The sequence below is a fragment of the Gadus chalcogrammus genome, chromosome 17, assembly GCF_026213295.1.
Source record: "Gadus chalcogrammus isolate NIFS_2021 chromosome 17, NIFS_Gcha_1.0, whole genome shotgun sequence".
NCBI lineage: Eukaryota > Metazoa > Chordata > Actinopteri > Gadiformes > Gadidae > Gadus > Gadus chalcogrammus.
Window position 1 is genome coordinate 5,988,855 of NC_079428.1, and position 27,926 is coordinate 6,016,780.

The window sequence follows — 27,926 nt, forward strand, 5'->3', positions numbered from 1 at the left end:
AGTAGTATAATGCTGGGGATGCTATATGGCGTCTTTCAGTCTATATAGTTTAATATAATGGTCGAAAATGTATATTTTCTATCAGAAATTGTACATTAATACTTAATGTACCTTTCACAACCATTTTATCTTTAGAATGCTTTATTGCTAACGTTGTAATATGTAGCTTCACCTTTCTGCGTTCGTATGGTGTTTGTCACAGCCCCGCCCACTCAGCGCGCCATTCAGTTTTCTTCTTTTCTTAACGGTCTATGATTCAGCTCTGATAACGGGTACGTGGGTTTAAAGACCATGTTCCATGATCAAATAAGTAACCTAGCAACGGATACATCAAGGTTCTCGTTGGCTGTTTTATTACCCTTAATGTATTTAGGTGACTGATGTTTAACACAGTTATTGTATCATCCAGTACAGCAGGTGATAAAGATCAAGTACACCCGAGTGATTGGACGAGGATAATATGGGGCTTCATTCGGCCCAGAAAAAACACTTCCCATTGCGGGGGATCGACGGAGTGTTCCAGCTGTTTGAGACCGAGCTCCGGAAGCCTGAGCCTGACCTGGCCCTTCTGTCCCTTGTGCTTGGCTTTGTGGAGCACTTCCTGGCGGTGAACCGGGTCATCCCCATCAACGTGCCCGGGGTCCAGTTCGAGCCCCTCGAGCCGGACTGCCCGAACTCTTGCTTCCCGACGGTGGAGCTGGGCATGATCTCGGCGCTGCACGAGCGCTTCACGGCCCAGATCCGCGGCGCGGTGGACCTCTCTCAGTACCGGCACCCGGCCGGGGGCTCCAGCCGGGAGCTGGTGAAGAAGGTGTCGGACGTCATCTGGAACAGTCTGAGTCGCTCCTACTTCAAGGACCGCGCCCATATCCAGTCTCTTTTTAGCCTCATCACTGGTACGTCTGACTCGTACTGGTCCCTCATGCAGGGGGGTTTCCCAGGCTGGTATCAGATAAGGGTATCTTGCAAATGCAGAAGAGACCTCGCAAACGTGTGACAACTCGGAGGCATGTGCGATCGCTCTGAATTCAAAAGTTGCGAGTTGATGATTGTACATATTGTAGAGTTAATATTGGTAATGAGTCAGATCAGTAACCTTGTTTCAGCCTGTACGGGTGGTTCAGCATCGAAACCAGGCTGTGACCAAGTATAGTCGTATACTACAGTGTTAAAACATGAATCATTGCATATTATGCAAGTCAGTCAGGTTACATTTGATTGAATGGTCGATATGGTGTGTGTGTTGTTGTTTTTTTATGCCGTCGATGGACTGATCAATGTGTTGCCGTGGTGCAGGAACCAAGCTGGACAGCTCCGGCGTGGCGTTTGCGGTGGTGGCGGCCTGCCAGGTACTGGGGCTGCGGGACGTGCACCTCGGGCTGTCGGAGGACCACGCCTGGGTGATCTTCGGGAAGAACGGGGAGGAGACCGCCGAAGTCACCTGGCACGGCAAGGGCAACGAGGACCGACGCGGTCAAACCATCACCACCGGAGTCAACGAAAAGGTGAGGCCGTGCCCCCCACCCCTCCGACGGCTGCAGAAGACCCTGTCGTCTGGTACAGCTTCAACGTCCGCAGTGACCAGATCAACCAGATCAGTGTAATTGAGTAGTCGAGTCACATGTCTCTTGTGATTGAATAACCAAAGAATAGGAACAGCACCCCCCTCTGGTGAAATACCAGCCATTGCAGTGGCTGTATTAGTCTGGTTGTCAAGCAACACAACCTGGCCCAAGTGTTGAGGAACAATGTTCTATGGAACATTGTGATTATAATTCTACACACGCTTACATACACCCACTACTCTGTCTTGGTATGGGTTTGTTCAACTGTGCTTTTTGTTTTATTGTGCATTTTCTATTCAGAGCTGGCTTTACCTCAAAGGCTCGTACATGAAGTGTAACCGAAACATGGAGGTGGCCTTCATGGTGTGTGCCATCAACCCTTCGCTGGACCTGCACACGGACAGCTCTGAGCTATTGCAGCTCCAGCAGGTAACGCCTACCCATACCGTCGGCACATGTAGCTCGCAATACAATCTTTTTCTTGCTCCTGAGTATTTTTTTTAAATTTATTTTCCTGTTTTCAATCCCTTACAGAAACTCCTGTGGTTGCTCTATGACCGAGGAGACCTGGAAAGGTAGGATAACGGGCCTTAATGTCGGTACTAGGTCTGATCAATATCATGTGTTTATATACACTCGCCCCCACAAATTATATTAATAAGTGACCGTGCCTGTTTCTCTGCTCGTGGCGCTGTGTTCCAGATACCCCATGGCCATGGGAACCCTGGCTGATCTGGAGGACCAGGAACCCATCCCCGGCAAGGAGAGCCCCATCAAGATCCACCTCAAGGTACACGCGTCACGTATCAATGAGCTGGGGATGGCCGTTGATTGGGAATAGGTGGAGTTTAGTCCTGTCCCGGTAACGCCCCTGTGCTCCATACCACTCCGTTTGGAGCCACTCCCTGAGGTACCTGGTCATCCGAACGGAGCCAGAGGAATCTAATGACAATGATGAAATGGGACAGACTCCTTCTTGTAAAGGCTTGTACAGGCATCGTAGATGGCTTATAAAAATGAATGACTGACACATTCCATAATCCTTTTTTAAGATAGGCCTTCCAACGAGATACCATTTTTAATTAACTTATATTCCAAGTGCTGAAATACGTGGGAATGCACAAAATAAAATGTAAGACGGTTTGTGGGGACAGTACTGAGGCATAACCTCTCTTCAGTACAATGTCACGGTAGGGTTGCTCACTGGGAACCTGTGTATTTTTTTCCCATTCCCATTCCCTCCCAGGCGGTGGGTTCGGCTCAGAAGTACTACAACAACGAGCACATCTACCCCTTCATGTACCTGGCGGGCTTTCACTACAGGCACCGCAACGTGCGCGACGCGCTCGGGGCCTGGGCCGAGGCTGCACAGGTCATGCAAGAGTAAGTGTGTTGGCATAACGTCGATAAATATTTGGGCTACGCCTTGCCCCAGGACTAATTTACAGCTAGTGGAGAAAGCGAAATCCTGAACAGCGATATAGCCCCGCTCCCTGATGAATTCAGTCTACAAGAAGCAGGCGAGAAGGCATTTCTTAAATGTTGATGGTGGGCGGGACCAGCTCAAACATGGTGCTTTCCTAAGAGTCTAATGAAAATAGCCTCCTCTAAAGCTGACTGTTTTTGGTCGCATTGACAACTTGTGGAAATACATTGGCTTAATTATCTGATAATGTTTTTCTATAAACATTCATTTAAGGCCTGGAACGGCCACAACTTACAAGCCTGTCAATTTAGCACCAGCTAATCAAATCATATCTAATTCATTTTATTTTATCGTTGTCTGCTATTAGTTGGATTTGTAGCTGTGCCGTGTATTATGGAAGTTGGATGCATTCTCAACGTTATGTCATATTTTCTTGACGCAAAAGTTGGCCAGGTTTTTATATTAAGTATGAGTGTTTTTGTTTTGAAATAGACTATCTTAAAGTGGCCATTGTTATAGTCTCAAGCAGCATTTAGATGACATTATCTCCAACATTAACGTGAGAAGTTATTTCCTCAGCCATACTCCAGGTGGCAGTAAATACTAATCCTATTCTCATGCACTTTCTTCAACCCAACACTTAATTAGAAATTCGACCTATATTTCTTATTTTCAAACTTCACTTATAAAGGTGATTTGATTACTCAGCCTCAATAGTTTCCCATTAAAACTCATTCCCTTTTGTTGCGTGACACCCTTGATCCTCTCCCAGGGGGGCAGGGTTTACGAGGAAGGCGCGGCGAATTCTCCCTCCCTAACTACTGTCCCCCATGCTCTGCACGGGGACAGTTAAAAAAGCTTGGCCTCCTCCCACTTAAACTAAAAATACCTTCCACTGGTGGGCCGGCTAGACGGACTCGGGCCCCCTTCTGTCCTGTGTGAGGATGTCTGCCGCTGCCACGGCAACCCGGCCTTATTCCCGTCCCCATCACTCAGCTTCCTGTTCCCTTCCCAGCTCTTCCCGTCCTCATTGTTCTTCATTTTTCGGCCGGAGCAATTTAGACAATCCTATCTTCAAACAACGGATCCTACCCGGTTTATGCATTTGTGTTTTTTTTCTTCAGGGCCCTTGTTATTGCAGCAACGTAAAAATAAGTTGTGAATCATGGTGTCAATCATTCATTCATCAATGAATGAATGTAAGATATATTTCGATGTTATAATTTTTTTAAACAAAGCCCTTCAGTGATTATTTTTTAAGTATGAATGCACTTTTGCCACCCATACTGTGCATAATAGATTGGTTCATAAATTGTTCGATTTCTTTCAGCGCAAGATGGCGGTCATAGGCTTAGTACGCCAATTTTTTTTTACCTGCAGATGCAAATATATCTCCTTAAAGGTGACATATTATACCAACAATTCTGAGTACTATTAACCGCTTTGAAAGTAGGCCTCTTCTGACATCACAAGTGAGTGTGTCCACCTAGATGTGTGCTGGATAGATCAGTCTACCAGCCTACCCAGTGGAGTGTAGCAAACGTTGCTCATCTATCGGTCATACATCATTCTAGGTGGACACTTCTGACATTGTAGAGAAGAGTCAGATTTTCAAAACAGCTTGTAACGGCTAATGACCCTCACACCTGGTTGCATAATATGTCACCTTTTAAATTAAACATCAAAACGGTACAAATTTGCTGTTGTGTATGCATAGTATACATCAGTACTCCCCAGACACCACAGTGGAATGCACCACACCCTCCCCCTCCACCCTCCCCTTTTGTTCTTATTGTGATTTTCCACCATCAGATACAACTACTTCCGCGAGGACGAGGAGATCTACAAGGAGTTCTTCGACATCGCCAACGACGTCATCCCCACCCTGCTGAAGGAGACGGCCACCGAGAGCACCGGGGAGGAAGGAGAGGAATCGGACAAGGTAGGAACTTTCTCCACCTTTCTGTTCGATACTCTTGTGTGGAACCCAAGCTCCCTTCCTCTCTCCCCTCCTACAGCCGCCATGTTTAAATAACCCCCCGTCCTCCCGAAATAGGCTGGCGGTAATTACATCCCATGTCTCTCCTAATGCCTTTCTGCACTGATGGATTGGGTCGGTTCTCTATTAAGCCCACTCCGGGCCAAACGCGCCACGTTCTCTGGAGACTCTCCATCCCCAGTCACAGTCGTTTTGGTCTCTCTGTGTCTCCCCCCCCCCCCCCCCGTCTCAGGACCAACCCCGCCAAGCCGCCGTGTTCTCGGCCCTGCAGGACGCCGAGTGCTTTGCCCACCTGCTGCGCTTCTACGACGGCATCTGTAAGTGGGAGGAGGGCAGCCCCACGCCCGTGCTCCACGTGGGATGGGCCACCTACCTGGTGCAGTCGCTGAGCCGCTTCGACTCACAGGTGAGCTCCGACGACCGCACGGCCCCTTAAAGGGCCGGGACACAACGGTTTGACACGTGGAGGCTCCCATTCTGCTGCTGGGAAGAGGTTTTTGAAGAAGTTTCTGCATCTTTCCTGTATAATTAGATTTAGTTTACAATAGGGGCCACCAAGTGGCAACACTTTTTAACTTTTTCTATTTTAGATACATGCTGTTCTAGCAATGAACCCCAAATAAAACACAAATGCCAAAGGTATTTGAAAATACTGCGCTTCCGGAGGATTTTGCCTTTTTGACACTGGCTCCGAATGAACACTAAAGTGAGCCAACATGGCGGGTGGTTTTGGAAAGATGCACAAAATTCTTTAACAATCCATCATCCCAATTTGAGCCTCAATGTGTTTCATCTGTAGAGGTTTCCTTAAAGAAATCCTCCCTGGCCCTCATCAGATAAAGAATAGGAAAAGACCAGGTTACTATGAATGTGCTGCTATCGAAAGCTTGCAGTAGTCTGCAAATGGCGTGTTGCCACTGCACAGCATTCCTCATTCTGTGACTTGAGCAGCTAGAAAAACGACCCCAAGGTCGGTGAACGCCAGAGCCTGAAGCTGATGTAACTTTCCATCTTTAAACCGATTTAAACCCTTTTAAAAACCTGACCCCCCCCCCCCCCCCCCCCAGATCCGCCAGAAGGTGTCCATCATCACCAAGGAGCCCGATTCCCAGGACGAGGACGACCAGTCCAGTGACGACCCCCGGGAGGGCCGGCGGCGGGGGCCCCGTCGCGAGTCCCGCCTGGAGGAGCAGCAGCAGGGCCTCCCCTCCCTGCCTACCTCGGGGGCCGCGTCCCCGCCGGGCCCCCTGCCCTCCGCCCCGCCCAAGAAGGCGGCGGAGGTCGGGGGCCGGCGGCGATCGTCCCACCAGGGGGCCCCCCGTGCGGTGGACGCGGAGGGCAAGGCCAAATCGCCCCGCAGCCCGTCGTCGTCTAACCCCTCGTCGCCGCCCCCCTCGGCCCAGCAACAAGGGTCCCTGGGGGGCCCCGTGGTGGTCTTCCAGAGCGAGAAGATGAAGGGCATGAAGGGGCTCCTGTGCGCGGCGAAGGTCAACTCCAGTGCCATCAAGCTGCAGCTCACGGCCCAGTCGCAGGTCCAGATGAAGAGGCAGAAGAGCACCCCCGCCGGGGACTACTCCATGTCCTTCCTGAAGCGCCAGCGCAAGTCCCTCTGAACGGGGGAGCCTCAAAACGGGTCCCTCTGAACGGGGGGAGCCTCAAAACGGGTCCCTCTGTTGGGGGGAGCCTCAAAACGGGTCCCTCTGAACGGGGGGAGCCTCAAAACGGGTCCCTCTGAACGGGGGAGCCTCAAAACGGGTCCCTCTGAATGGGGGGAGCCTCAAAACGGGTCCCTCTGAACGGGGGGAGCCTCAAAACGGTTCCCTCTGAACGGGGGGAGCCTCAAAACGGTTCCCTCTGAACGGGGGAGTCTCAAAACAGTTCCCTCTGAACGGGGAAGTCTCAAAACAAGTCTCTCTGAAAGGGGAAGGGCGGGGGAGATTCTGCTGTACTGTGAAAGCCAAATGATGACACGCTAGTGGATTCCTCCAAGTTTGGTCTTTTTATTTTATTTTGTTGGTTTGTGAACGTTTTTTGAGCTGTGTTTTCACACAAGGGTTCGATTCTGCTGTTTCTGCAGCCGAATACCTTTCTCTCCCACACACACTTGAGGTCAGTCAGTGTGCGGTGTGTGCGTGTCGAAGCCGTGCCCTCACTAACTCTACAGGCTGTGGTTCAGTTTGAAATGTGGAAGTCCTGTCCGGTCGAAGAGAGATTTTTTGATAAACATCCACTTCGTCAGTAGTTCAGTACACATCTTAGTGTGAATATCACCTTTTACAACCCTAGATCATGTTTTTTTTTTTCATTAACACCAGTTTGAGTGAAACTTGTTGAAACTTAATTAGGATAGTTACCATGTAACATTGTCCAACTCTGCTCTATTGTCAGCTTATCTCGCTAGCTATATGTTGCCTTACTTTGCCTTTTTTTGTTCCTCCAATGTAGGTGGCCTTTAGCTTTGAGAGTAGCTGATGTAGACCTATTTCTAATGATTAGAGAAGGAAGACCAGGCACTGTTTCAAAGGGAATCACTTTAGGTGGGCCCCTTCTAAGTTACAATTGCTCAATGAACTTGTGTTTTTAAATCGACAAGTAATAAAATATTAAAACGAGAAACGGATGTGGTGTTAATGAGTCTGCTCGTGGATCACATGGCACTGGGTTGTGCTGGGTTCGCAGGTGTCGGAAGCAAAGTGTACACCGTCGTGTCACCGCGCGAGCTCCCAGGCTCTGATTCGCTCATGCGCAATTGAGTCGAAAGCTCCGGACCCGTTTTCTAGAGACTACAGCACTCTCCGACTCGTGCCACACTGGCTTTGGACTAATCAATCATGAACGGCGGAGAAAGAAGGATCATGTCGTCGCAGTCGTCCGTATTCTAGATCAATATAGCGTAATTGAGTCCGCTCTAATGAGTCATTAAGTCAGGTATAGACGTCCTGCTGCTACATCCTCTTGCTTGTATCTTAATTACCAAACATTGTGATGCTCGACTAAAGCACTATCGGGATACTTAATTAGTTTCTCCCTCCCCAAGTATGAATACAATAGGAGTTTCGTTCCTCGACCCCTTGGATGATTATGAATTAATTCATCGAATAGGGTGCGGCACGTACGGAGATGTGTTCAAGGTGAGTGGGGGATCCGGGGTCCTTGCGGTGCTCGTGCTCGCCTGATGTTCGTGCTGGGTCGTGCACGACCCGTAATGCAGAGTTCCAGAACACGTCGATCCGCAAAAAGTTGCACGATTTTCTCTTTTGACCTGTTATTAGTACTTCAATATGTCTGATTAGTTCGTCAGGAAAGGTCCCCGTTAAGTTTTTTTTCCTTCTCGTTATTCGGTATTTGACGTTGACTTTTCTGTGTGAAATAAATGAATGCGCATTTTTTAAAAACTCAGGTCGAGTTTTTCTAATATACATGACGTCAGATAGCTGCAAACATTATATTTTAATATGCATTAATGAGCCATATGACTATAACTGTGTATTAACTATTGTAGTTGCCCAGATGAAGATTTACCCGCAATATTTAAAACCCGGACATTTTAGACCGAGACGGATGATCATACAGCAATTGCATTCAATAGCCTACTTGACACTATCAACGCTAGGACTCTTTCTCCTCAATTGTACAATATTATTATTTTAAAGATAAGGCCATTTGGAAACAGCCGGGTTATGTAGATCGTGTCCTACAATATTGACCACAAAACATTTAGGTTATTGTTTTTGTTCTGATGAAGAAAGGTAGGCTACAGGATGTGCTTTGCTCTCCAAACGCCCAGAATCTAAAGCAACAGGAGTTTGCGTCTTCTTTGTATCTCTGATTTAGCCTCTGATATTGAACACTTTGAATCCTTTGAGGAGTACGGCTCAAGTACATTCTAAATAATCTCACAAGCGAGCTACAGGTTGTCGTCATTCTCATATTTCTTTGCCTTTGAGCAAGCAATGCAATCTTTTGTTGGGTCGCATTCCTTGCTCTGACTGTACAATAATACATCATCTCCTCCCCTCATCCAAGACCAATCTCTCTCTCTGACGCTGTCTCTCAATGGGTCAAAGGTCAAACCACTGGGCACTGACAGCGTCAGTTGGTACCCTGTGTGGATTTCTGACTTCGCCGTTATTTACAGAAAAAATGATCCCCACTTTCACTCATTGGCATATTTTAGTCATTGGCAACACGTCCGTTTTCAACACAACAAAAAAGAAAATACTTCCCCTTTATCAATGAAGTGGTGGTCGATGGTGAGTGACAACCAGTTGGTGTAAAATTATCTTGTACCTTGCTAGAACCACCCTATTGCTTTTATGTGCTAATCCAATAGTCTAATTTAAATTTTAGTTTTACGGGCAGTACAATTGGTAAACTAGGCTTGTGTGACCCAATATCCCCCAAATCCTCAAGGAGAGCTGGGTTCAGTAGGACTACACTCGGTACTAGTTGGACCTGTACTACAGAAATACCTCAGACGTTTTCAGTCACAGGAAGTGTGCTGGCTGTTGTACGACAGGAAGCAAAACAGGAAGGTGATGCAGCCAAGCCACTACAAGCAACCTGCGCTAGCTCTTGTTTTCTGGGGATGAAAAAAAAAAATCCCTCACTGTGTCATTCCACGGCTTGGCCAGTCATTAGAGAGAAGGGGCATGACTAATCCCCTGACCGCCTCACAAACATGGTTAGAACACGATGTGGCGGGTTATTTCTCCAAACATCCTCCCCTCCCGCTTTCTTTTGTTTTTCTCCACGTTATCTTGAGTTCCCCCGGCCCACAGGTTTTTCCTGATCTTCCTCTGAGTGGACTCGGAGTTCATGAAACGGAGGAGAAATGACGTCCCCCTGTTGTGTCGAAACTTGTCATTGAAAGGACTTGGAACAGAACAATTTCAAAGGAAAAACTTTAAACACAATACAAACAGGGACAGGTGGCAATAGGTGACCACGATGGGAAGGCAGAGCCACTACAGGTCCTAGTCTTGTCCTCCTTGTCCTAATGTCACAAAGCAGGATAAGATCTGGACCCCTGGGGTTTTGCTATGTAGCAAACAGAAACATGCAGAACAGTCTACAAGGGCAACCTTTTAAGAAAACCTTGCTCTGCATGATATCTCAGACAGGTTTTGTTTTGTGTTTTGATTTGAATAAAAAGGCAAGAAATAGAAAACTATGCAGTGATATATCACAATGTACTTATTTTTACTTCATATTTACTTCATAAGAGTGGTAGGCTTGCAATTTATATTTTCTGTCGCAATAACGATGCCATTGTGTGCTGCTTCCAATGATTTTCCCCCTGTATATAATAACACGACTTGAATAGTAACATCGCATTATTATTCACAGGCCCGTAACATCAAGACCTCCGAAATGACGGCCATTAAGATCGTCAAACTGGACCCTGGTATGTCCTTCTATAGCCTTCACCTGGCTCAACTTGGATCAATCACAAACACAACACAAGCTCACAAGCAAGTGTGTGTGTGCACCTCTGGCTAACCTCCCTCTGTGTTCAGGCGATGACATCACAGCCATCCAACAGGAGATTACCATGATGAAGGAGTGCAAGCACAAAAACATTGTGGCCTATTTTGGCAGCTACCACAGGTGCTGTATTAGTAGAGGGAATATTTTGTTTACGTGCGTGTGTGTGTGTGTGTGTGTGTGTGTGTGTGTGTGTGTGTGTGTGCATGTGTGTATGTGTGTGTGTGTATGTGTTTTGCAGGCATGTCTCCTCTGTAACATGAAGTCCTCTTTATCTTTCAGTTGAATCCTTTAGTAGATCATTATGGGAATCCCCAGCCAACAACTATGTGTTCATCGATATGACAGCCGATAGTCAGTCGACATACACATGTTTTTGAATCTGAGTAGAACAGTGCCCTGTTATTTGTGACACGTGGATGAACAGACAATGCTCCTCCGAGGAGAATGATTCGCCCATTTGAAACTCTTCTGCTATGCCTGAGAATAAATTCCGGGCTGTATACAGTGTGTGATTCAAGAAGTGTCAAACAGAACTGATAGAGGACCTTCCACAGGAATACTAAGCTGTGGATCTGCATGGAGTTCTGTGGGGGAGGGTCGCTACAGGATATTTACCAGGGTAAACACACACGCATGTACGCACACACATGCACGCACACAAACACATCACACAAAATAACAAAGGCTATGCGTGTGTCTGTTTTTCAGTTTTTTTTTCCACCGTGCAGTGTAGACTTGTTTTAAGGAGGTGTTGTCTACACACTAGAGTTAAGGTTTGGGGTTAGCTGTCATTTGGTCTTAGCCTTTACCAAAGTACCAGTCGGTACCAAAAATGAGCACTTTTGGTTTTCGGATAACATTCTTTTCTGGGAGTAGTTGCTCAAATGAACTGCTCTGTATGTCTGTGGCAGAGGCAAGCTTGATCAATAACGGACCAATTTAATGGAAGAGAAATAAAAGACATAAGGCAAATAAACAAGAACAAAATAAGTTTGGATTCCTTTAATAAGTGGTCGGCTATGCAGTAAGCGATGCATTCTAAGCTCTATTTATATTTGCGTGTGTTCCTCTAGTGACGGGCCCTCTGAAGGAGAAACAGATAGCCTACGTCTGCCGGGAAACACTGCAGGTGAGGCGCAGTCACAGTGGCCATTCAGAACGAGCAGACACCCAGAGAGCCCCGGGTCCTCAGGGTGGGTGTGGGTCTGTCAGGGGTTCCCACCTGGAACTGATTGTTTCCTCTTTATCCTCTTCAGGGCTTGCATCACCTGCACGAAGCGGGCAAGATGCACAGAGATATAAAGGTGAGCGGCGTGCTTTGTTGGCCGCCGAGCGCTCGTTCCGTGCGATGGCAGCGATGCGAGGGTAGAGGGGGGAGCTACGTGAACGTGTGTGTGTGTGTGACGTGTTGTTGTTGATGGACGGTTGTACTCATCGGAGCGTCTCCCCACAGGGCGCCAACATCCTCCTGACAGAGAGAGGAGATGTGAAACTAGGTCGGTTGTGATCACGACACACACACACACACACACACACACACACACACACACACACCCAGACAGACGCACACATACACACACACAGAGACACACACAGAGACAGACACACACATACTATACATACACATACACATAAGCATACAGACAAACACACACACACACACACAGATACACACAGACAAACACTTACACATACATAGACACACACACACACACACACACACACACACACACACACACACACACACACACACACACACACACACACACACACCCACGCACACTGTTTTTGTGGTATGTGACTTTCTGTACTGAAGCGAGCATGCACACATGATTACAGAGGGATCGAAAACACTCTTGCACTGCAGTGGCTGATTGCCATAGAGCATGCTGCAGTACTTCCATCCTGCATCTTATCTGCCCTTCATCTCGTGCTCTGTGGGTTCTCACTAATCTCCTCTCTGCTCTGACAGCTGATTTCGGGGTGGCAGCAGAGATCAGCGCGTCAGTTGCCAAGAGAAAGTCTTTCATAGGAACGCCTTACTGGTAAGATGAAGTGTCTCTCTCTCCCACTCTGTCACCCACTCTGTCACCCACTGCACAGAGTACTATGTCATCCATACCGGATTTATTTTATCGGATCTCTCGCCATTAATCAGCAATAGTCGATGCAGTAATCAGCATTATTATAAAGCAGTAGCATAGGGATAAGGGTAATAATAGGGTGAAACAAAGTAGCAATACCTATATAATACCTAATTAACTTTTGTATCTTAGTTAACATGAACCCCATTAGTAAATGATTACTAGGCTATAAGTTAACTGTTCGTTAATGCCTATTGGGGCATTAACTAATGTTAATTGATGGTTTACTAATCTACCCTTAATGTAAAGTCTCCCCAATAAGGGTTTGATTTCCTCTCCCCCACATCATTTTGTTACCATCCACCACTGAGTTCATCACCCAACCAACGAGTGCCTTCTCCTTCTTCTCTTTCTACGTCAACGTTTACGCGTGCGTCTAGGATGGCGCCCGAGGTGGCGGCGGTGGAGAAGAAGGGCGGGTACAACCACCTGTGTGACATCTGGGCGGTGGGCATCACGGCCATCGAGCTGGCGGAGCTCCAGCCCCCCATGTTCGAGCTGCACCCCATGAGGTGAGTGCGTACGCGGCCACTATCTGAGCCACGGCCAGCCGGGGTGCCCTGAGGGACCCCCAGGACTGAGGCTTTGTTAAGTCACTGGAAGGTATTTTGAACTATCCATCTAAAGCAGGGGTCCCCAACCTTTTTAAACCTGAGAGCTACTTCAAGCGTACTGAGTAACACGAAGGGCTACTCTACTCGTTTGATACAAACTACCTGAATAACCAGAGTTGCACGGCTTGTCTCAGCAAAGAGTGCGTGCGACATTGAACTTGCCAGACAAGGTCATAGTTCATAAATCCTTTTTACAATTATACAGTACATTCAATGTTGTCATTGCCATCAAATCGACATCAGTGCAAGTGTTATTGATTAGAAAAGAAGGTCAAAATGCCCAGCCCCTAGAAGACGCCCCGCGGGCGACTCACAGGGCGACCAGGTGCCTGCTGGCTGGCACGGTATCGGCCACCCCTGATCTAAAGCCACGGTAGTTAGCATGAGCTGCCTACGATAAAAATATCTATCTGTCCAACTTAATTTTTGCAAAATATGTCCTATGCTCCCGTTAAATTTCCTCTCTTTCAATCTGTTATATTGTATTGGGCAGTGCGGTACAGGACAGTGCAGCGCCCGGGGACAAACCTCCTATTTAAGTCCAGTGCCTTGGTCAAGGGCATGGGCAGGAGCTGGTGGCGCAGACCCGTTCTTAAAATGTATCCACGACGTGCAGACGGCAACGTTTCACACAGTCTTATGATGCAGTACTCTCATATCAGAAAATAGCCTAACTCGATGCTTCCACCTTAAAGGATTTGGCCGGTTGGCTCAGTCAACCCCCCCCCCCAACTCAGCCCCTCATGGTGTCGTCGTGTCCAACAGGGCCACTAACATCCATTAAATAGAGCTGTTTGTTTGTGGGGAGCATTGGAGGCAGCTCCCTAGCCAGAGTTGTTCATATCTGATTAATTGTGTTGGACAAACCAAGACACGGCTACAGGAGTTGCTAAATACTGGTTTGGAATATAATGGCTAGCCAACTGCCCAGGTTTGGAACGCGTCTACACCGCAGTAGGGGGTGAGAACTCATTGCTGATTAACATCTCAACATCGACAATGTCAACAATATAGCCGGGGTCTTAACAAACCGGCCAATAGCTTTTAAGATGACTACATGACTGGAGCTGGCTAGCTTCAGAAGGGTTAATGCGACACACCAAGTCAAATGGGTGTCTCTGTATTCAAAGCGGCTCAGTCCGCAGTGGCGTCATGTAAAGTGTTGAACTGGTTTTCAGCTCGGTGACATTTAACAATATGTTTCAGAGCACTTATGCTGATGTCCAAAAGCAGCTTCCAGCCACCAAGACTGAAGGACAAAACCCTGTGGTAAGATGAACAGGTCATGTGAAATATATGTACATTCCACCCTCATGTATACACGTTCCCCCGCGTCCCTCTCTCTCCCTTGTTCCAGTATCTTCCATGCTTGCCCTCCTCATGCGACCCTGTCACTCTCCTGTCTCCGCAGGTCTTCAGGGTTCCATAGTTTTGTCAAGATGTCTCTTATTAAAAGCACCCGTAAGAGGCCCTCGGCTGAGACACTACTGCAGGTGAATCTCTCTCTCTCTCTCTCTCTCTCTCTCTCTCTCTCTCTCTCTCTCTCTCTCTCTCTCTCTCTCTCTCTCTCTCTCTCTCTCTCTCTCTCTCTCTCTCTCTCTCTCTCTCTCTCTCTCTCTCTCTCTCTCTCTCTCTCTCTCTCTCTCTCTCTCTCTCTCTCTCTCTCTCTCTCTCTCTCTCCCCCCACGTCAGCGGGGGGGCTCATTATCATTATAGGGCATGCTGTTTGATGTCATGTGTTGCTGTGGCTCCCCTCCACTGTGTGTACCTCTTAAACGCTGCAGCTGCAGCTGCCTTTGTTAACACGGTTCACTCTCAGAGTCCAGCCCGAACAAACCGAATCTGTGCTTCGGGCTGAGATCGAGTCAAACCAAACATTCTCTTGAAGGTCTCCTAAAAAAAAAAAAAAGATGAATGAAATTGAGGATATGTTACGCCTTTAGCATTGTTAACAATGGATATCTGAATATTTTTCAACTGCCTCGCCCGCACTACCGAACCCACAACTTAATTTTAAAGATGTCGGGTATTTTGCATATATTTGTTTTCTCTGCCAATGGGTTGGTGCATGTTTTGGATTGGACGGGGATTGTGTCGTGGACCATCCCTCACACGTCTCTGTCTCCTCCAGCCTCCCTCAGCTTGTATGACCTCTGACCTCTGTCTCCTCACCATGTCTGACCTCTGTCTCCTCACCATGTCTGACCTCTGACCTCTGTCTCCTCACCATGTCTGACCTCTGACCTCTGTCTGCTCACCATGTCTGACCTCTGTCTGCTCACCATGCCTGACCTCTGACCTTTGTCTCCTCACCATGTCTGACCTCTGTCTCCTCACCATATCTGACCTCTGTCTCCTCACCATGTCTGACCTCTGTCTCCTCACCATGTCTGACCTCTGACCTCTGTCTGCTCACCATGTCTGACCTCTGTCTCCTCACCATGTCTGACCTCTGTCTCCTCACCATGTCTGACCTCTGTCTCCTCACCATGTCTGACCTCTGACCTCTGTCTGCTCACCATGCCTGACCTGTGTCTCCTCCAACCTCCCTCACCATGTCTCTGACTCCCCGAGCCTCCCTCACCGTGTCTGACCTCTGACCTCTCTCTCCCTCAGCATCCCTTTGTGACGCAGCTGTTGACGCGTAACCTGGTGATCGAGCTGCTGGACACGGTCAACCACCCCGAGCTCCACCCCGCGGCCCACAGCATGGACGACGGCGAGCTGGAGGTCCGTCCGTCCGTCCGTCCGTCCGTCCGTCCGTCCGTCCGTCCGTCCGTCCTGGTCCTTTTCCCTTTCTTCCCTTTCCCTTCCTTCTCTCCTCGTTCCTTTCCTTGACACTCCCTTCCTGTTCTCCCCTCTCCTCGTTCCTTTCCCTTTGGATCCTTTCCTATTCCTAGTCGGGATTTATAGGAATCAGAAATGAAGTTGATTTGTATTTTCTTCATTTTGTATTAGGTAGTAGATCAAATATTAGATTGATTGTTATCTGCCTAATCCTGCTGGTTATCAGGTCTCCTCCTCCTCCTTCTCCTTCTCCTGTTCAAGAGTTAATCACCAGTTGTCCTTTGTATTGTTAAGATACATTCAGGATCAGCACTGGACCCATTGGCCTACTGTCACAACTGATGAGTTTTGTTCATCGAAACTACCCCATTCTGAACTTTACCACCAAAGCGACGTTGTCACGTTGGAACAATGCTGGGTCACCCATGTCCCATAGTTTGCAGCAGAGAGGAAGTACTGATGGGTAGATTATGACACGTGAGGCCAGAGACGGCTATCTCTAACCACTGACTATGCTGTCCCGTGGGGCCCGCAATTTATGAACGATACAACAATTATTTTTAAAGAGTGATAGATCCTGTGTTTAACCTCAGTAAGCGTAGAGGTCTTCCTGTCCGCGAGAGGTGTGAAATGTTTTGATGAATCAAACAGAAACATATTTTTACTCTGACGTAGGCCAGAGACTCTGAATGAATCAAGGTTTGGTAATATCAGCCAGAACTGTAGCAGGCGTTCTGTAAAAAAAACAAAAACTGCAGAACTCAAATTTCGGAGGGTCAGCATAGAACCATGTCTGTATGGTCATCATTTTTGAGTTTGCCCAAATGCTTGGTTTTACCCCCAAAAGAGTCACATGAGTGACATGAACCGAAGCTTTGAGATGTTGCATTTCTCATATCTTGCAGTGCATATAGTACTTATTGTGCATTTTCTATTGTTGCAGATTGGGGAAGCTGCACCAGACAAGATCCAGTCAGCAGGGAAACACCTGGCTGTGGAGAGAACTCTGTCTGAGGAGCAGTGTGAGCGCACGCACACACACACACACACACGCACACGCACACGCACACGCACACGCACACAGACACGCACATGCACACAAAACACAAGTTATGGATTCTAGCTATAAAGCGCACATTTCCAAAGGTCAAAGGGTGTTAATCAGTAACGATGCAGTATCATATCCACACTACTACGACCACATCATCAATATGGTATTGGAGAGGAGGCTCGCATACCCGGCCTATTCTTGCAGGACCAAAGCAACCAAAGCGCCTCTCGTTTGGAGAGAGCACACGCAAACAAGAAAGCAAGTGTGAGAGTATGCAAGCCCTTAAATGGAGGCTGACTTCAACAACGATCAGAGAAGTGCGATCTTCAAACACCGGCCACCACTTGGAAGCCATCGCGAGGCCACAAGCAGAGCCATTGACGCAGTGCTTGGAGAGGGCCTGTGAAGTCACTGGCCTGGCCAGTGCTTAGCCCGCACAGAGATGCCAGTGTGCACGAATCTGTCCACATGGCATGTTAGCCCACACATGTGGTGGAGATGGGCCGAAGAATGAGTGGGGGGGAGGTCCAAGATGGGCGACGCCAGCGACATAGCCGTGGGGGGGGGGGGGGGGGTCACGACTGAGAAGCTATTGTCCCGGATGATATTATGGAGATTTTTACAGCAGCGCATACGACGTGCCCTGCTGTACAATGTCCTCCACTCTTCTTCAGGGGGACACGCCAAGCGACATTTATATGTGTTGTGCAATGGAAGAGCATGCACTGACCGGCACGAAGGCTTGGAGGCCCAGCAGGATAGTTTCAGAACTCAAAACACTCGTAATAATAGAATGGCATAGGATATATGAGCTGGTTTCTGACATTGATGCAGATAGACTGTGTAGCAAGCATTATTGTGTTCTGAGCAAAAGTAGTTTGGCACATGCTTTACTTGTTATTGACCTCGACGTGAATTATGTAGGAGCCTGCTATTCTTGGGGCCAGTGGGGGGTCTATTGCTAATCCATTGCACTTGAAGAGTGAACGCATATCGGATAGACTGGGGAAATAATATGAATCCACACTGCTCCACAAAGACACATTATTCTTGTATGATACATTACTAATTTTTTCTTCACAATTTTCTTTCTTTACAGTCGACCAAGTCAAGTTCGGGCCCCCGCTCCGAAAGGTGACAGATCCAGAGCTGGTAAGGGACTCAAATGAACCAAAGTATTGGATTGTTAAAGAGTAAAATCAACCCGTCCGTTTTAGCTGGAGACTTTCAGCCCGGGAGACTCAGAAATTGTGATCTGAGGCAAAAAACAAAAGAGGCCATGAAGCTGTTTGAATAATCGTTGGGTTTAACAGGAGGAAGTGTGAGGGGCGTTGTCACTCCCGCTCGGGCAAGGATGCACGGCCAATGGCAAACTACTGCTGTGGAAAAGAGTTTGTAGCCCAAAAGTGGCAGACCCCTCATATTTCACACCAGTTTAACAACTTTATATTCAAAAGTATCATAGAAATGTTCCCCAACACCAACCAAACAGAAATGTTTGAACTGACAAAATATTTCTTTGGGGGACTTGACCGACCCTTCGATCATGGCTGGCATTGCAATGTCGCTCGTGCTCGGATAATAGACCAGACATGTCTTTCTTTAGCAGGGACGCTACGACGACGACTGGAGTCTCTCCGGGGAGGAAGACACGTCACCGTAAGTTAACCAACGACCAAATACGTAAGGATCAATCTCTCAAATCAACCAAAGAACCAGGTGCTTGTAAAACCACGGACAAAACGACAACAACTGCCACAACAACAACAACAACAACAACAACATACGACCCCCCCTTTCTCTAGAGCCCTGACAGAAAGCCTAGTATTTTTAGGCTCCGGTTGTTGATCAGAAAGAGGCTCCTCCCCTTCTATTGTCGTGGTGGAAGTGAGGCCTACTAGTCTGATAAACACCAGGTCTTCCTGTTTGCAGGAGCCTGTTGGAATGTGTGGAAGAGGCTCTTCAGCTGAGGTAGGCCCCTGGGTCACCGGCCTCCAGCAACGCCCCCCCCACCCGCTCTCGCCCATTCATTACTCCCGATCCTCCATTAATTCATTAATGAAAATGATTCAGCGTTCAATGAAGGATTAAACAACCTTTGACACCAACATCATCATCAGTGGTTTGGAAATAATACGTTTTTTTATTTTTGTGACCAATCACACTGATTATAGGCCTAGGACATTCGAAGCAGACTTTATTTGTTCCATAAAACCCACTGGTTATGGTCTTGGGCTTATTGCGCTTGTGTTTGTTGCTTTTGTCCGTTTTTTTGTGTTGTTTTTTGACCTGTTGTTTTTTGTTCCTTCTGCCCGATCGCCCGGCTTGTTTAATTTGATGTGGCTACACAGCAGATGGATTTACGTTTGTTTATGTGACTCTTTGCAACAACGACATCATACAGCCGTCTCATTCAGAAACGTCCCTGTCTTTCAGAAGCTTAACCATTCGGAGGGCGCCACCTAGCGACGTAAGTGTGAAATTGTTTCCTGATTCGACCTGTGATCACTTTTGCTCGAAATTTATCGCTTGCGTTTTTTTTTTCTTTCATCAATTAATTAAACAAAATAATCTAATAATTCCCTGGTTGTAATTTAGTCTCGGGTAGCTGGGTTTTATTCTTATGACTCATAATCAATAAAAAAAGAGTGAGCAGCTGAAACTCATGTTGGATCTGTCCCTCCCAGGGGGGCAGTGGTCAGGCCGGCAGGAAGAGTGTGTTGTTCAGCCCCACCACAGCGTCCCTCCCGGCCTTCAGCTGCCTGATCCCTGACGTGGTGGACCAGGAGGACATGACGTCCAGGCCCAGCTGCACCCTGGGTCCTGGCTCGGCCGTGGCCTCCAGCTCCACCTCCAGCGCCGGCTCCTCCCCCGGTGAGTTAAATGGTACGGCCCGGATGACCGCTTCACAATAAAAGTCTTCCCATAGATAAGCGAAGGTCATAGGGTGGACATGTTCCTGTGTTTTCAAAGGGATAAAAACAAAGCTGCCGACCGGATAGGACTGTACATGGTGCCAATTAAAAAAACAGCAGAAGTAATAGTTTATCGTTAAAATTGCTTTGGCTACACCCTGCACTCTATGGGCTGAGGCGCTGCGTTACACATGGGACACGTTACACCGCACGTCTATTTGTAACGATTTCGTACACTTCAAATAAAACCAATCGATCAATGAATCAATACGTATTGGATTATTCCATGATGTAAGATGCTGATGGTGGCGCACTATACAACTGCTGTAGGTAAGACTCGGAAAGAGAGGCAGCAGAAGACAGAGAGAGCGAGATGAGCTCCCTTCCATATCTCCTGTCGCCCTGTGCCTTCTGCTCCTGTCGTCACCCAAATCAAATCTCTCTCCTCTCATCCGTCCTCCTATCCCCCCCCCCCCCCTCCCCGCTCATCTCCCACCAGGCCTGGCCAGGTACTCGGCCACCCAGGACGTGCGACAGCGAGGCAGTGACCCGTGTCTGCCCGTGTTGGACGCCGTGTTGGCGGAGAAGAAGGCGGAGGTCGTTGCGGCGGCGGCGGCTCCTAAACGGGAGACGCCCCTCTCCCCCGAATGGAGCACCCTGAGGAAGAAGACGGAGGACTCTGTGAGTACTGCTGCAGCGTGGGCCTGCTGGGTCCTAGTGGCAGTAGGGTTAGTGGGTGAGCCACCGGTGGTTTTCAGCTAGTAATAAAACTAATAACTACTGATTTGATTGATTTTATTTTTAACGGTACTGACGGACGACAGACACTGATCTTATATTTCTTCTGAGATCAACACCGCTGTGGTCTTATAACCCTTACCTCCATTACTATATGTAACCTTTTCTAATTCTGCAGAAAGCAGACTGGCATGGACTGCCCCCAACACCTCAAGTCCATGTAAGTGTGACATCTTAACCAAAACACCAGTCCCATCGACTGCCATGCATGGGTGAACTTAAATAACCAACAATAATACATCTCAGGGGCCAAAGGGAGACTTTCAGCTATCGAATCACTAGCCATTAACGGTGCTGTAGGTAAGATTCAAGAGCTATGATTCGGTTTGTTAATAATGGCAGAGCCACCCGTCAGCTATTTGTGGGTGAAATGCACGGCCTGTTTCGAGTTAACTGTGCCTGCTTTCGGATTCTGTCTGCGCCCAGCTGATTTCCTACCAATCAGGGCAACTCTTCCCTCATTGGTTCAGGGAATCCACATCACCTGTCAAGGTGTGTGAAACGCAACACTTCTCAATGGCAGAGAACCAAAGGGAGGGAGGGGGCAGATTTTTTTCGTGCTTTCTCCTTCTCTTTTCTGCTCCCTCTCTCTACAACTCTGAGATCTTACCTACCGCACCTTTTTTAAGTTCAAATCAGACTCATAGCAAACGGTTCGCCCCATACCAAACCAATGGTGGCAAAACCATCCACGCCCGTACGTTCGAATGTATTCATCCCATGGTTGGTCTTCACAGATGGGCGCGTGTTTCTCTAAAGTGTTCAACGGTTGTCCTCTGAAGATCCACTGTGCCGTCACCTGGATCCTGCCCAAGACCAGAGGTAGGCCCCCAGGTTCCCGAGGTCCCGCCGGGCCCCAGAACGGGTCCGGGGGGGGTACGATCACACACGGAGCAGCACCGCAACAGACACCAACCCTAGGAAACAGCTTGGCGTACTAACTACTGGGAGCGTCTGCAAACTAACCCCTAAACGTTGTTTCGGGGGGACATTCTTTAACGTCTTCTCTTTTGTCGCAGAGCTGAAAATGCGCTGAACCTATTCGAACTCACCATAAAAACCATCTTGAACCGTAGGGAAACACTGGTGGTTGTGAACGCTGTTCTGTCTGTGTGATCGGCCCTTTGGGGATTGGTACCACTTCTATTACTACTAGCGACAACACCCTCTGCCGTGTGCATGGGCAGACGTACAGGCGCACGAGGAACCTGTGTGCACTTGGGGAAGCGAGAGCGTATAAACTGGAACCTATGTGCACTATGTGGGTCCCGTAAGACAAAGAAGAGAAATCCACACAGGGAGTCAAAGTAGTGCACTGTATATACCCTCCTAGGGTGGGTTGTCATCGGTTTATTATAAACAAGCCCTTCGTGGGAATACCAAAGAAAAAGGAAATGTGGTTTTGTGACCGAAAGCATGACATGCCCACTTACAGCCCTGTTTTCCACATCCCTTTTCAATCCAGATCAGTACCTCATACTGGGGGCAGAAGAGGGTGTCTACACACTAAACCTCAATGAGCTTCACGAAGACACACTAGAAAAGGTATGCGATACAAGAGTAATACAGACAGCGGCGCTGTATTCGGTGAGGTCGTGCCAATGCAATGGCGATGGCGTCCTGATTGGTTGAATCAAATAGGCCTCTGTACGAGCCCATCAGACATGAATAGTGTGTTACATCACTATTCATGTCTGAGCTGCGGTTGTTGAGTCGGGTTCGGTTCCCTTCTTGTAGCTGATCTCTCTCTCTCTCTCTTGCTCTCGCTCTCTCTCTTCTGCTCTCTCTCCCCACAGCTGCTCCCCCAGCGCTGCACGTGGCTCTATGTGATGAACAACGTGTTGATGTCTGTATCAGGTAGAGAGCTCTCTCTCTCTCTCTCTCTCTCTCTCTCTCTCTCTCTCTCTCTCTCTCTCTCTCTCTCTCTCTCTCTCTCTCTCTCTCTCTCTCTCTCTCTCTCTCTCTCTCTCTCTCTCTCTCTCTCTCTCTCTCTCTCTCTCTCTCTCTCTCTCTCTCTCTCTCATATGTTATTATTGCCTCTTTCATGTTATTATTGTCGCGCTCTCTCTCATATTATTACTGTCTCTCTCTCTCTCTTTTTCTCTCTCACTCTCTCATGTTATTTCTCTCTCTCTCTCTCTCTCTCTCTCTCTCTCTCTCTCTCATGTTATTATTGCCTCTTTCATGTTATTATTGTCGCGCTCTCTCTCATATTATTACTGTCTCTCTCTCTCTCTCTTTTTCTCTCTCACTCTCTCATGTTATTTCTCTCTCTCTCTCTCTCTCTCTCTCGTCCTCCAGGGAAGTCCACCCAGCTGTACTCCCACAGTCTGGTGGCCCTGTTCGGGCAGCGGGGCCAGCAGCTGAGGAGACACGGGAGCCTGTCGCTGGGAACCCACCGGCTCAGCGAGAGGATCGGCCCCGGGTGGGTGGAGCCCGGGGACTCGCAGACGTAGCTCAGGCCTTCCTCCACAAGGAGCTCATTGAGGACTTCCAATCTGGGAGAATATATAGAAATAGACAAAAGCCCTGCCATGTTTTTTGGCTCTATACCTGCACTCGTACAGCTAGTGTTGCTCGGGGTCACAGTGCTGATTTGTAGGTCCTCTTATAATGAATTCAGAATAATAAGAATATGAATAATATTAGCTTGAACCTAGGCAGGGTGGATAATTCATTACATTTACTTTTCTTAGTTCTGGGTCTGAAATGATTGTGACTCTCTGTCCTTTTCTACCACAGTAGGAAGTATGCTATCTCAGTGAAGATACCAGACACTAAAGGCTGCAGGAGGTGTGGCGTTGGTGAGTGTGGGCCGAGCCTTACCTGACGCTGTGCTGAGTCAAACGCATCAGGGCAGACTTCATCAAAGGATTGGGCCGCTTTGTTAAGACTTACGGTCAATTATCGACATTGTCTGTGTCCAGATATAACTCAGCCATGGGTTTTGTTCCACTAGACACCTTCCGAAACTGGGCAGCTGGCGAGCCATTGACATCCATTATAATCCAAACTAGGGTTGAGCGTCTCCCATAGCTGTATCTTGCTATGAGGCCATAACTTAGACAATCATCGATTGACCGGAGGTTTTGACAAACCGGCCAAATCTTTTAACCTAGTTAAGTTAGTCCACCTTTCCGCTGTTTCCCGAGGATGCAGGAAGGTAAATATGATCTCTGTGTACCCCCATCCCTCCCTCTCGCAGCTAGGAACCCCTACACCGACAGCACCTTCCTCTGTGGGGCCGTGCCGTCAGGACTGGTCCTCCTGCTGTGGTACGAACCACTGCAGAAGTTCATGCAACTAAAGGTCTGCACACACACACACACACACACACACACACACACACACACACACACACACACACACACACACACACACACACACACACACACACACACACACACACACACACACACACACACACACACACACGGCAACAAATGTATCACAATACCTAAACTACACGCAAAAAAAATGACGATGCCTTCTTTATTCAAGACAAAATATGTTTAAGCTAATGACAACTGCTAGCATAGAGACATCCAGCAAGCATAAAGACCATAACTTCCAAGATTCACAACAGCTTTTTAATTCTTCATATCAAATAAACCTTCCACATTCCCCCCCCACCTGTGTCCCTCAGCACATAGCGATAACCCTCCCAGAGTCCCTGCCTGTCTTTGAGCTCCTGGTGCTGGTGACGGATGAGTTCCCTCAGCTCTGCATCGGGGTCCGAAGCAGGACGTCCTCCACGGACCCGCAGCTCAACTTTGACATAGTCGAGCTGAACGGCACTCCCAATAACACACCGGGTAGGTCAATGGAGAAGCCACTGTGTTACTTTGACATAGTCGAGCTGAACGGCACTCCCAATAACACACCGGGTAGGTCAATGGAGAAGCCACTGTGTTACTTTGACATAGTCGAGCTGAACGGCACTCCCAATAACACACCGGGTAGGTCAATGGAGAAGCCACTGTGTTACTTTGCCTGGATTCATTTTGTAAGGGGCTGTCCTAAACTAGGCACAGATCAACTCATTCTGAAGTCATTCTTCAGCCAAGAAGTGTTGTTATCCGATCCATAGGGAGAAACAGAAATAACTGTACCTTTTTCTCTCTGTCTCTGTCCCTCTCTCTCTCTCTCTCTCTCTCTTTCTCTTTCTCTTTCTCTTTCTCTCTCTCTCTCTCTCTCTCTCTCTCTCTCTCTCTCTCTCTCTCTCTCTCTCTCTCTCTCTCTCTCTCTCTCTCTCTCTCTCTCTCTCTCTCTCTCTCTCTCTCTCTCTCTCTCTCTCTCTCTCTCTCTCTCTCTCTCTCTCTCTCTCTCTTTCTCTCTCTCTCTCTTTCTCTTTCTCTCTCTCTCTCTGCAGAGAGCAGCTGTGTAGAGACAGGACAGGTGACACAGCTGGACAGAGACACGGTTCTCATCGCCCTGGAGAGTATGTATCAAGTCCGCTAGAATAGGAAAACAATGTGGCAGGCTGCAGGAAAGGACTGCACCATGAGCTGACATGTATGTTGTCTTATGTCTCTTTTTGGCAGGAAGTGTTAAGATTGTGAATCTGCAAGGGCTTCCCACCAAAGAGCTAACCCATGAGATGGTCTTTGACTTCCCGATCGACACACTAGGTGTGTATAGTAATATCTTATGTCAATTACTGTTAAGTTCAATTTCAACATTATGAAATCCGCCATATTACGCAATATTTACATTAACATCTAAAGCATTTCCCCTACTGTAACCTCCTATGGGGATGTCTTGTGTTTGGATAGTTTGTTTACAGGACAGCATCCTGGCGTTCTGGAAACACGGGCTGAAAGGAAGGAGTCTTCATTCAAATGAGGTAACGGTGCATCCATCATTATGAGTAAATATATATATTTCATATGCTGCATCTGTATTACATAACTTATGTATACAAGTAATTATTAATGCTCTGATCGGCTTAGAGCAAATCTGATATAACTGACAGAAATTTGAACAATTCAAAGGGAACATGGATGTAAGGATGAAAACATTATAAATGCAATCCTTCTAGGATCTCATTGCTGTTTAATACTGGTCCATTCCTCAAGATTCCCTTTGTCTTTAAAAAAGTTTGTGTCTGTGTGTTTACCAAGGACTATGTTTTATGAGCCATTAGGCTAATATACTGGCTCCCATTTGCTATGCATTCCCTAGCCATGGCTGCATTATATTTGTCAATCGAACAGTTTGAGGGCTATGTGTCTTCTATATAAATGACCAATGGGGATTTGAACTCCGATACTTATCTCTCTATTTGCAGGTTACACAGGAAATCACAGACAACACTCGCCTGTTCAGGGTGTTGGGCACAAACAGGTACGTTCATACTCATTGATAGTGTCATCTCCTACCATCTGTACAATCTATGGTCTTCACCCAAGGAGTTGTTGGAAATTTCACGTTTGTGTGTCTTTCCGTGTGTCTGTCTGCGTGTGTGTGTGTGTGTGTGTGTTGAACATTGCAGGGATATAATCCTACAGAGCACACCAACCGACGACCCACATGCGTTTAGCAACCTCTACATCTTAACGGGTCATGAAAGCAGCTACTGAGCGGAAGAGGAGGGCGTGAGACAAGAGCCGTTCCCTATCAACAACGGTCATGAATTAAAGACATTTTCAGCGCTCCCATATATTCTATGAAGAACTCCCATCAGACATGTGCAAAAAGCAAGCCCTTTGTGATTTTAATGACGTAGCTTGCAATTATGTCAACGCACAAACTCTGTTGATTGACATTATAACGTTAGTTTCCACACACACACACACACACACACACACACACACACACACACACACACACACACGGCTCAATTGACTTTTCATGCACACACACAGACACACACGCGCACACAGCATTATCATTCTTTCCTGGTGATTAAAACAAGATAAATGTGGTTTCAGGTATATGAAGTGGATAATTTAAGTGAACTTTTTTTTTTCTACTTTTCTACTCAAAAACGTATCAATCCCTTAAAAATGCACAAGATTGGGATATAAATGCCTTAGAGATATAGTGCTAATTTAAGTCAAGTAGCATACTGCAAGCTTGACTAAGTTTGAAGACTAATGATATTCACTACCTTAAATCTTTGTGTCAGTGTGTCATATTTATGTCTGAGGTGACGTAAATAACAACCATTCTTTCCTGAGAGATACTTGAAAGACAAAATATGTATATCGTTATTTTTTTAATTTAATGTGTTGGTATTTGCATAACTGAAGAGAACATTATCGGACTAAAGTATTTAATGTAGGGCTCACCTGGGACTACTGAAGTAGCACACATATTCAATGCTATAACTGATCAACATTGCAAATGATAGTGAGTTCAGATAAAGCTTAAACATGTTGTAATATTTAAATGAAGTGGACATTGAATATGTGTTATTTTAACTAAGCTTTTGGTTTGTCGTTTGCATTATTCAAATAAGATGATTTCTTACATAACCGCTATTTATGTAACAAAACAAGAAACCTTCATCATACTTCCCAACGATCTGAATTCCCAAATGCTAAAACAATTACATATAATCGCCACAGACGAGCTAAGACACGTCGGTGAAGGCGGATTCAATTTCAAATGGATTGCGTTGGTAAAGATCAACATTGATATATGTTTAATTGTTGCTGTTAAGATGGTTTAGTTTAGAAATCATGTTAGAGATGGTTGAGTTTAGGTATTAGGTTACAGATGTTTAAGTTGCAATTATCACTCTGCGTGATGGGTTCCATCACGTTTAGGCTCAAGAAGAACCAGGGTCCTAGAAGTGCGGTCCTAGGAGTGCCGCACCGCAGCCTCCATTAATGCAGGACCTCCTCCCTGCTGCAGCTGCTGCTTCATTATATACATACATGTCATTAAATTATATGTAATTGTTCGTGATTTTTTCCGACATGAATACTTACTTATGGATATGGACTGAACTGTCTACCAAGGTAACATTTAGAAACCACACATAGGAATCAAACTAATCACGTCCTAAACTATGATGAAACGTGAACACAACCGAGAAAATGCGATACATAGGTCTAACCTTCATGCTTGGACTCAACACAAAACTACGAAATGCTTCTGTTTACTTTAAGGAGGGTGTGATGATGAAAC

At 47.1% G+C, this 27,926-nt stretch overlaps 2 protein-coding genes across 8 annotated transcripts in view; both read left to right on the forward strand.

Moving 5' to 3' along the window:
* The window catches only part of men1 (multiple endocrine neoplasia I), a 9,212-nt gene extending 1,594 nt beyond the window's left edge, over window positions 1–7,618 (forward strand). For all 3 annotated transcript variants that reach the window (XM_056575247.1, XM_056575248.1, XM_056575246.1), the window contains exons 2-10: window positions 410–896; window positions 1,297–1,505; window positions 1,866–1,994; window positions 2,100–2,140; window positions 2,268–2,355; window positions 2,812–2,948; window positions 4,804–4,933; window positions 5,223–5,396; window positions 6,058–7,618. In XM_056575247.1, coding sequence (XP_056431222.1) covers window positions 461–896; window positions 1,297–1,505; window positions 1,866–1,994; window positions 2,100–2,140; window positions 2,268–2,355; window positions 2,812–2,948; window positions 4,804–4,933; window positions 5,223–5,396; window positions 6,058–6,603 — 1,890 coding nt within the window. In that variant the 5' untranslated portion in view covers window positions 410–460 and the 3' untranslated portion in view covers window positions 6,604–7,618. The remainder of the gene's footprint in view (window positions 1–409; window positions 897–1,296; window positions 1,506–1,865; window positions 1,995–2,099; window positions 2,141–2,267; window positions 2,356–2,811; window positions 2,949–4,803; window positions 4,934–5,222; window positions 5,397–6,057) is intronic.
* An 85-nt stretch (window positions 7,619–7,703) lies between these two features.
* On the forward strand, window positions 7,704–27,910 carry map4k2 (mitogen-activated protein kinase kinase kinase kinase 2). 5 transcript variants are annotated; one of them, XM_056575238.1, is made up of 33 exons: window positions 7,704–7,918; window positions 8,028–8,121; window positions 10,340–10,397; window positions 10,510–10,600; window positions 11,035–11,099; window positions 11,554–11,609; window positions 11,737–11,784; window positions 11,934–11,976; window positions 12,453–12,525; window positions 13,005–13,136; window positions 14,445–14,507; window positions 14,650–14,731; window positions 15,855–15,968; window positions 16,969–17,047; window positions 18,176–18,228; window positions 18,683–18,735; window positions 19,009–19,047; window positions 19,513–19,546; window positions 19,764–19,962; window positions 20,491–20,672; window positions 20,908–20,949; window positions 21,527–21,611; window positions 22,255–22,334; window positions 22,586–22,646; window positions 23,091–23,214; window positions 23,532–23,593; window positions 23,995–24,098; window positions 24,436–24,604; window positions 25,162–25,230; window positions 25,334–25,420; window positions 25,565–25,635; window positions 26,080–26,135; window positions 26,284–27,910. In XM_056575238.1, exons 2-33 carry the CDS (start codon window positions 8,029–8,031, stop codon window positions 26,369–26,371), a joined length of 2,655 nt encoding a protein of 884 aa, XP_056431213.1. In that variant the 5' UTR covers window positions 7,704–7,918; window position 8,028; the 3' UTR covers window positions 26,372–27,910. The 5 variants fall into 5 exon arrangements, with proteins under 5 accessions (XP_056431213.1, XP_056431215.1, XP_056431216.1 ...); XM_056575240.1 differs by having other exon boundaries at window positions 7,704–8,121; window positions 18,686–18,735; XM_056575241.1 differs by having other exon boundaries at window positions 7,704–8,121; window positions 19,764–19,950; window positions 26,284–27,695.
* Window positions 27,911–27,926: the final 16 nt, after the last annotated feature.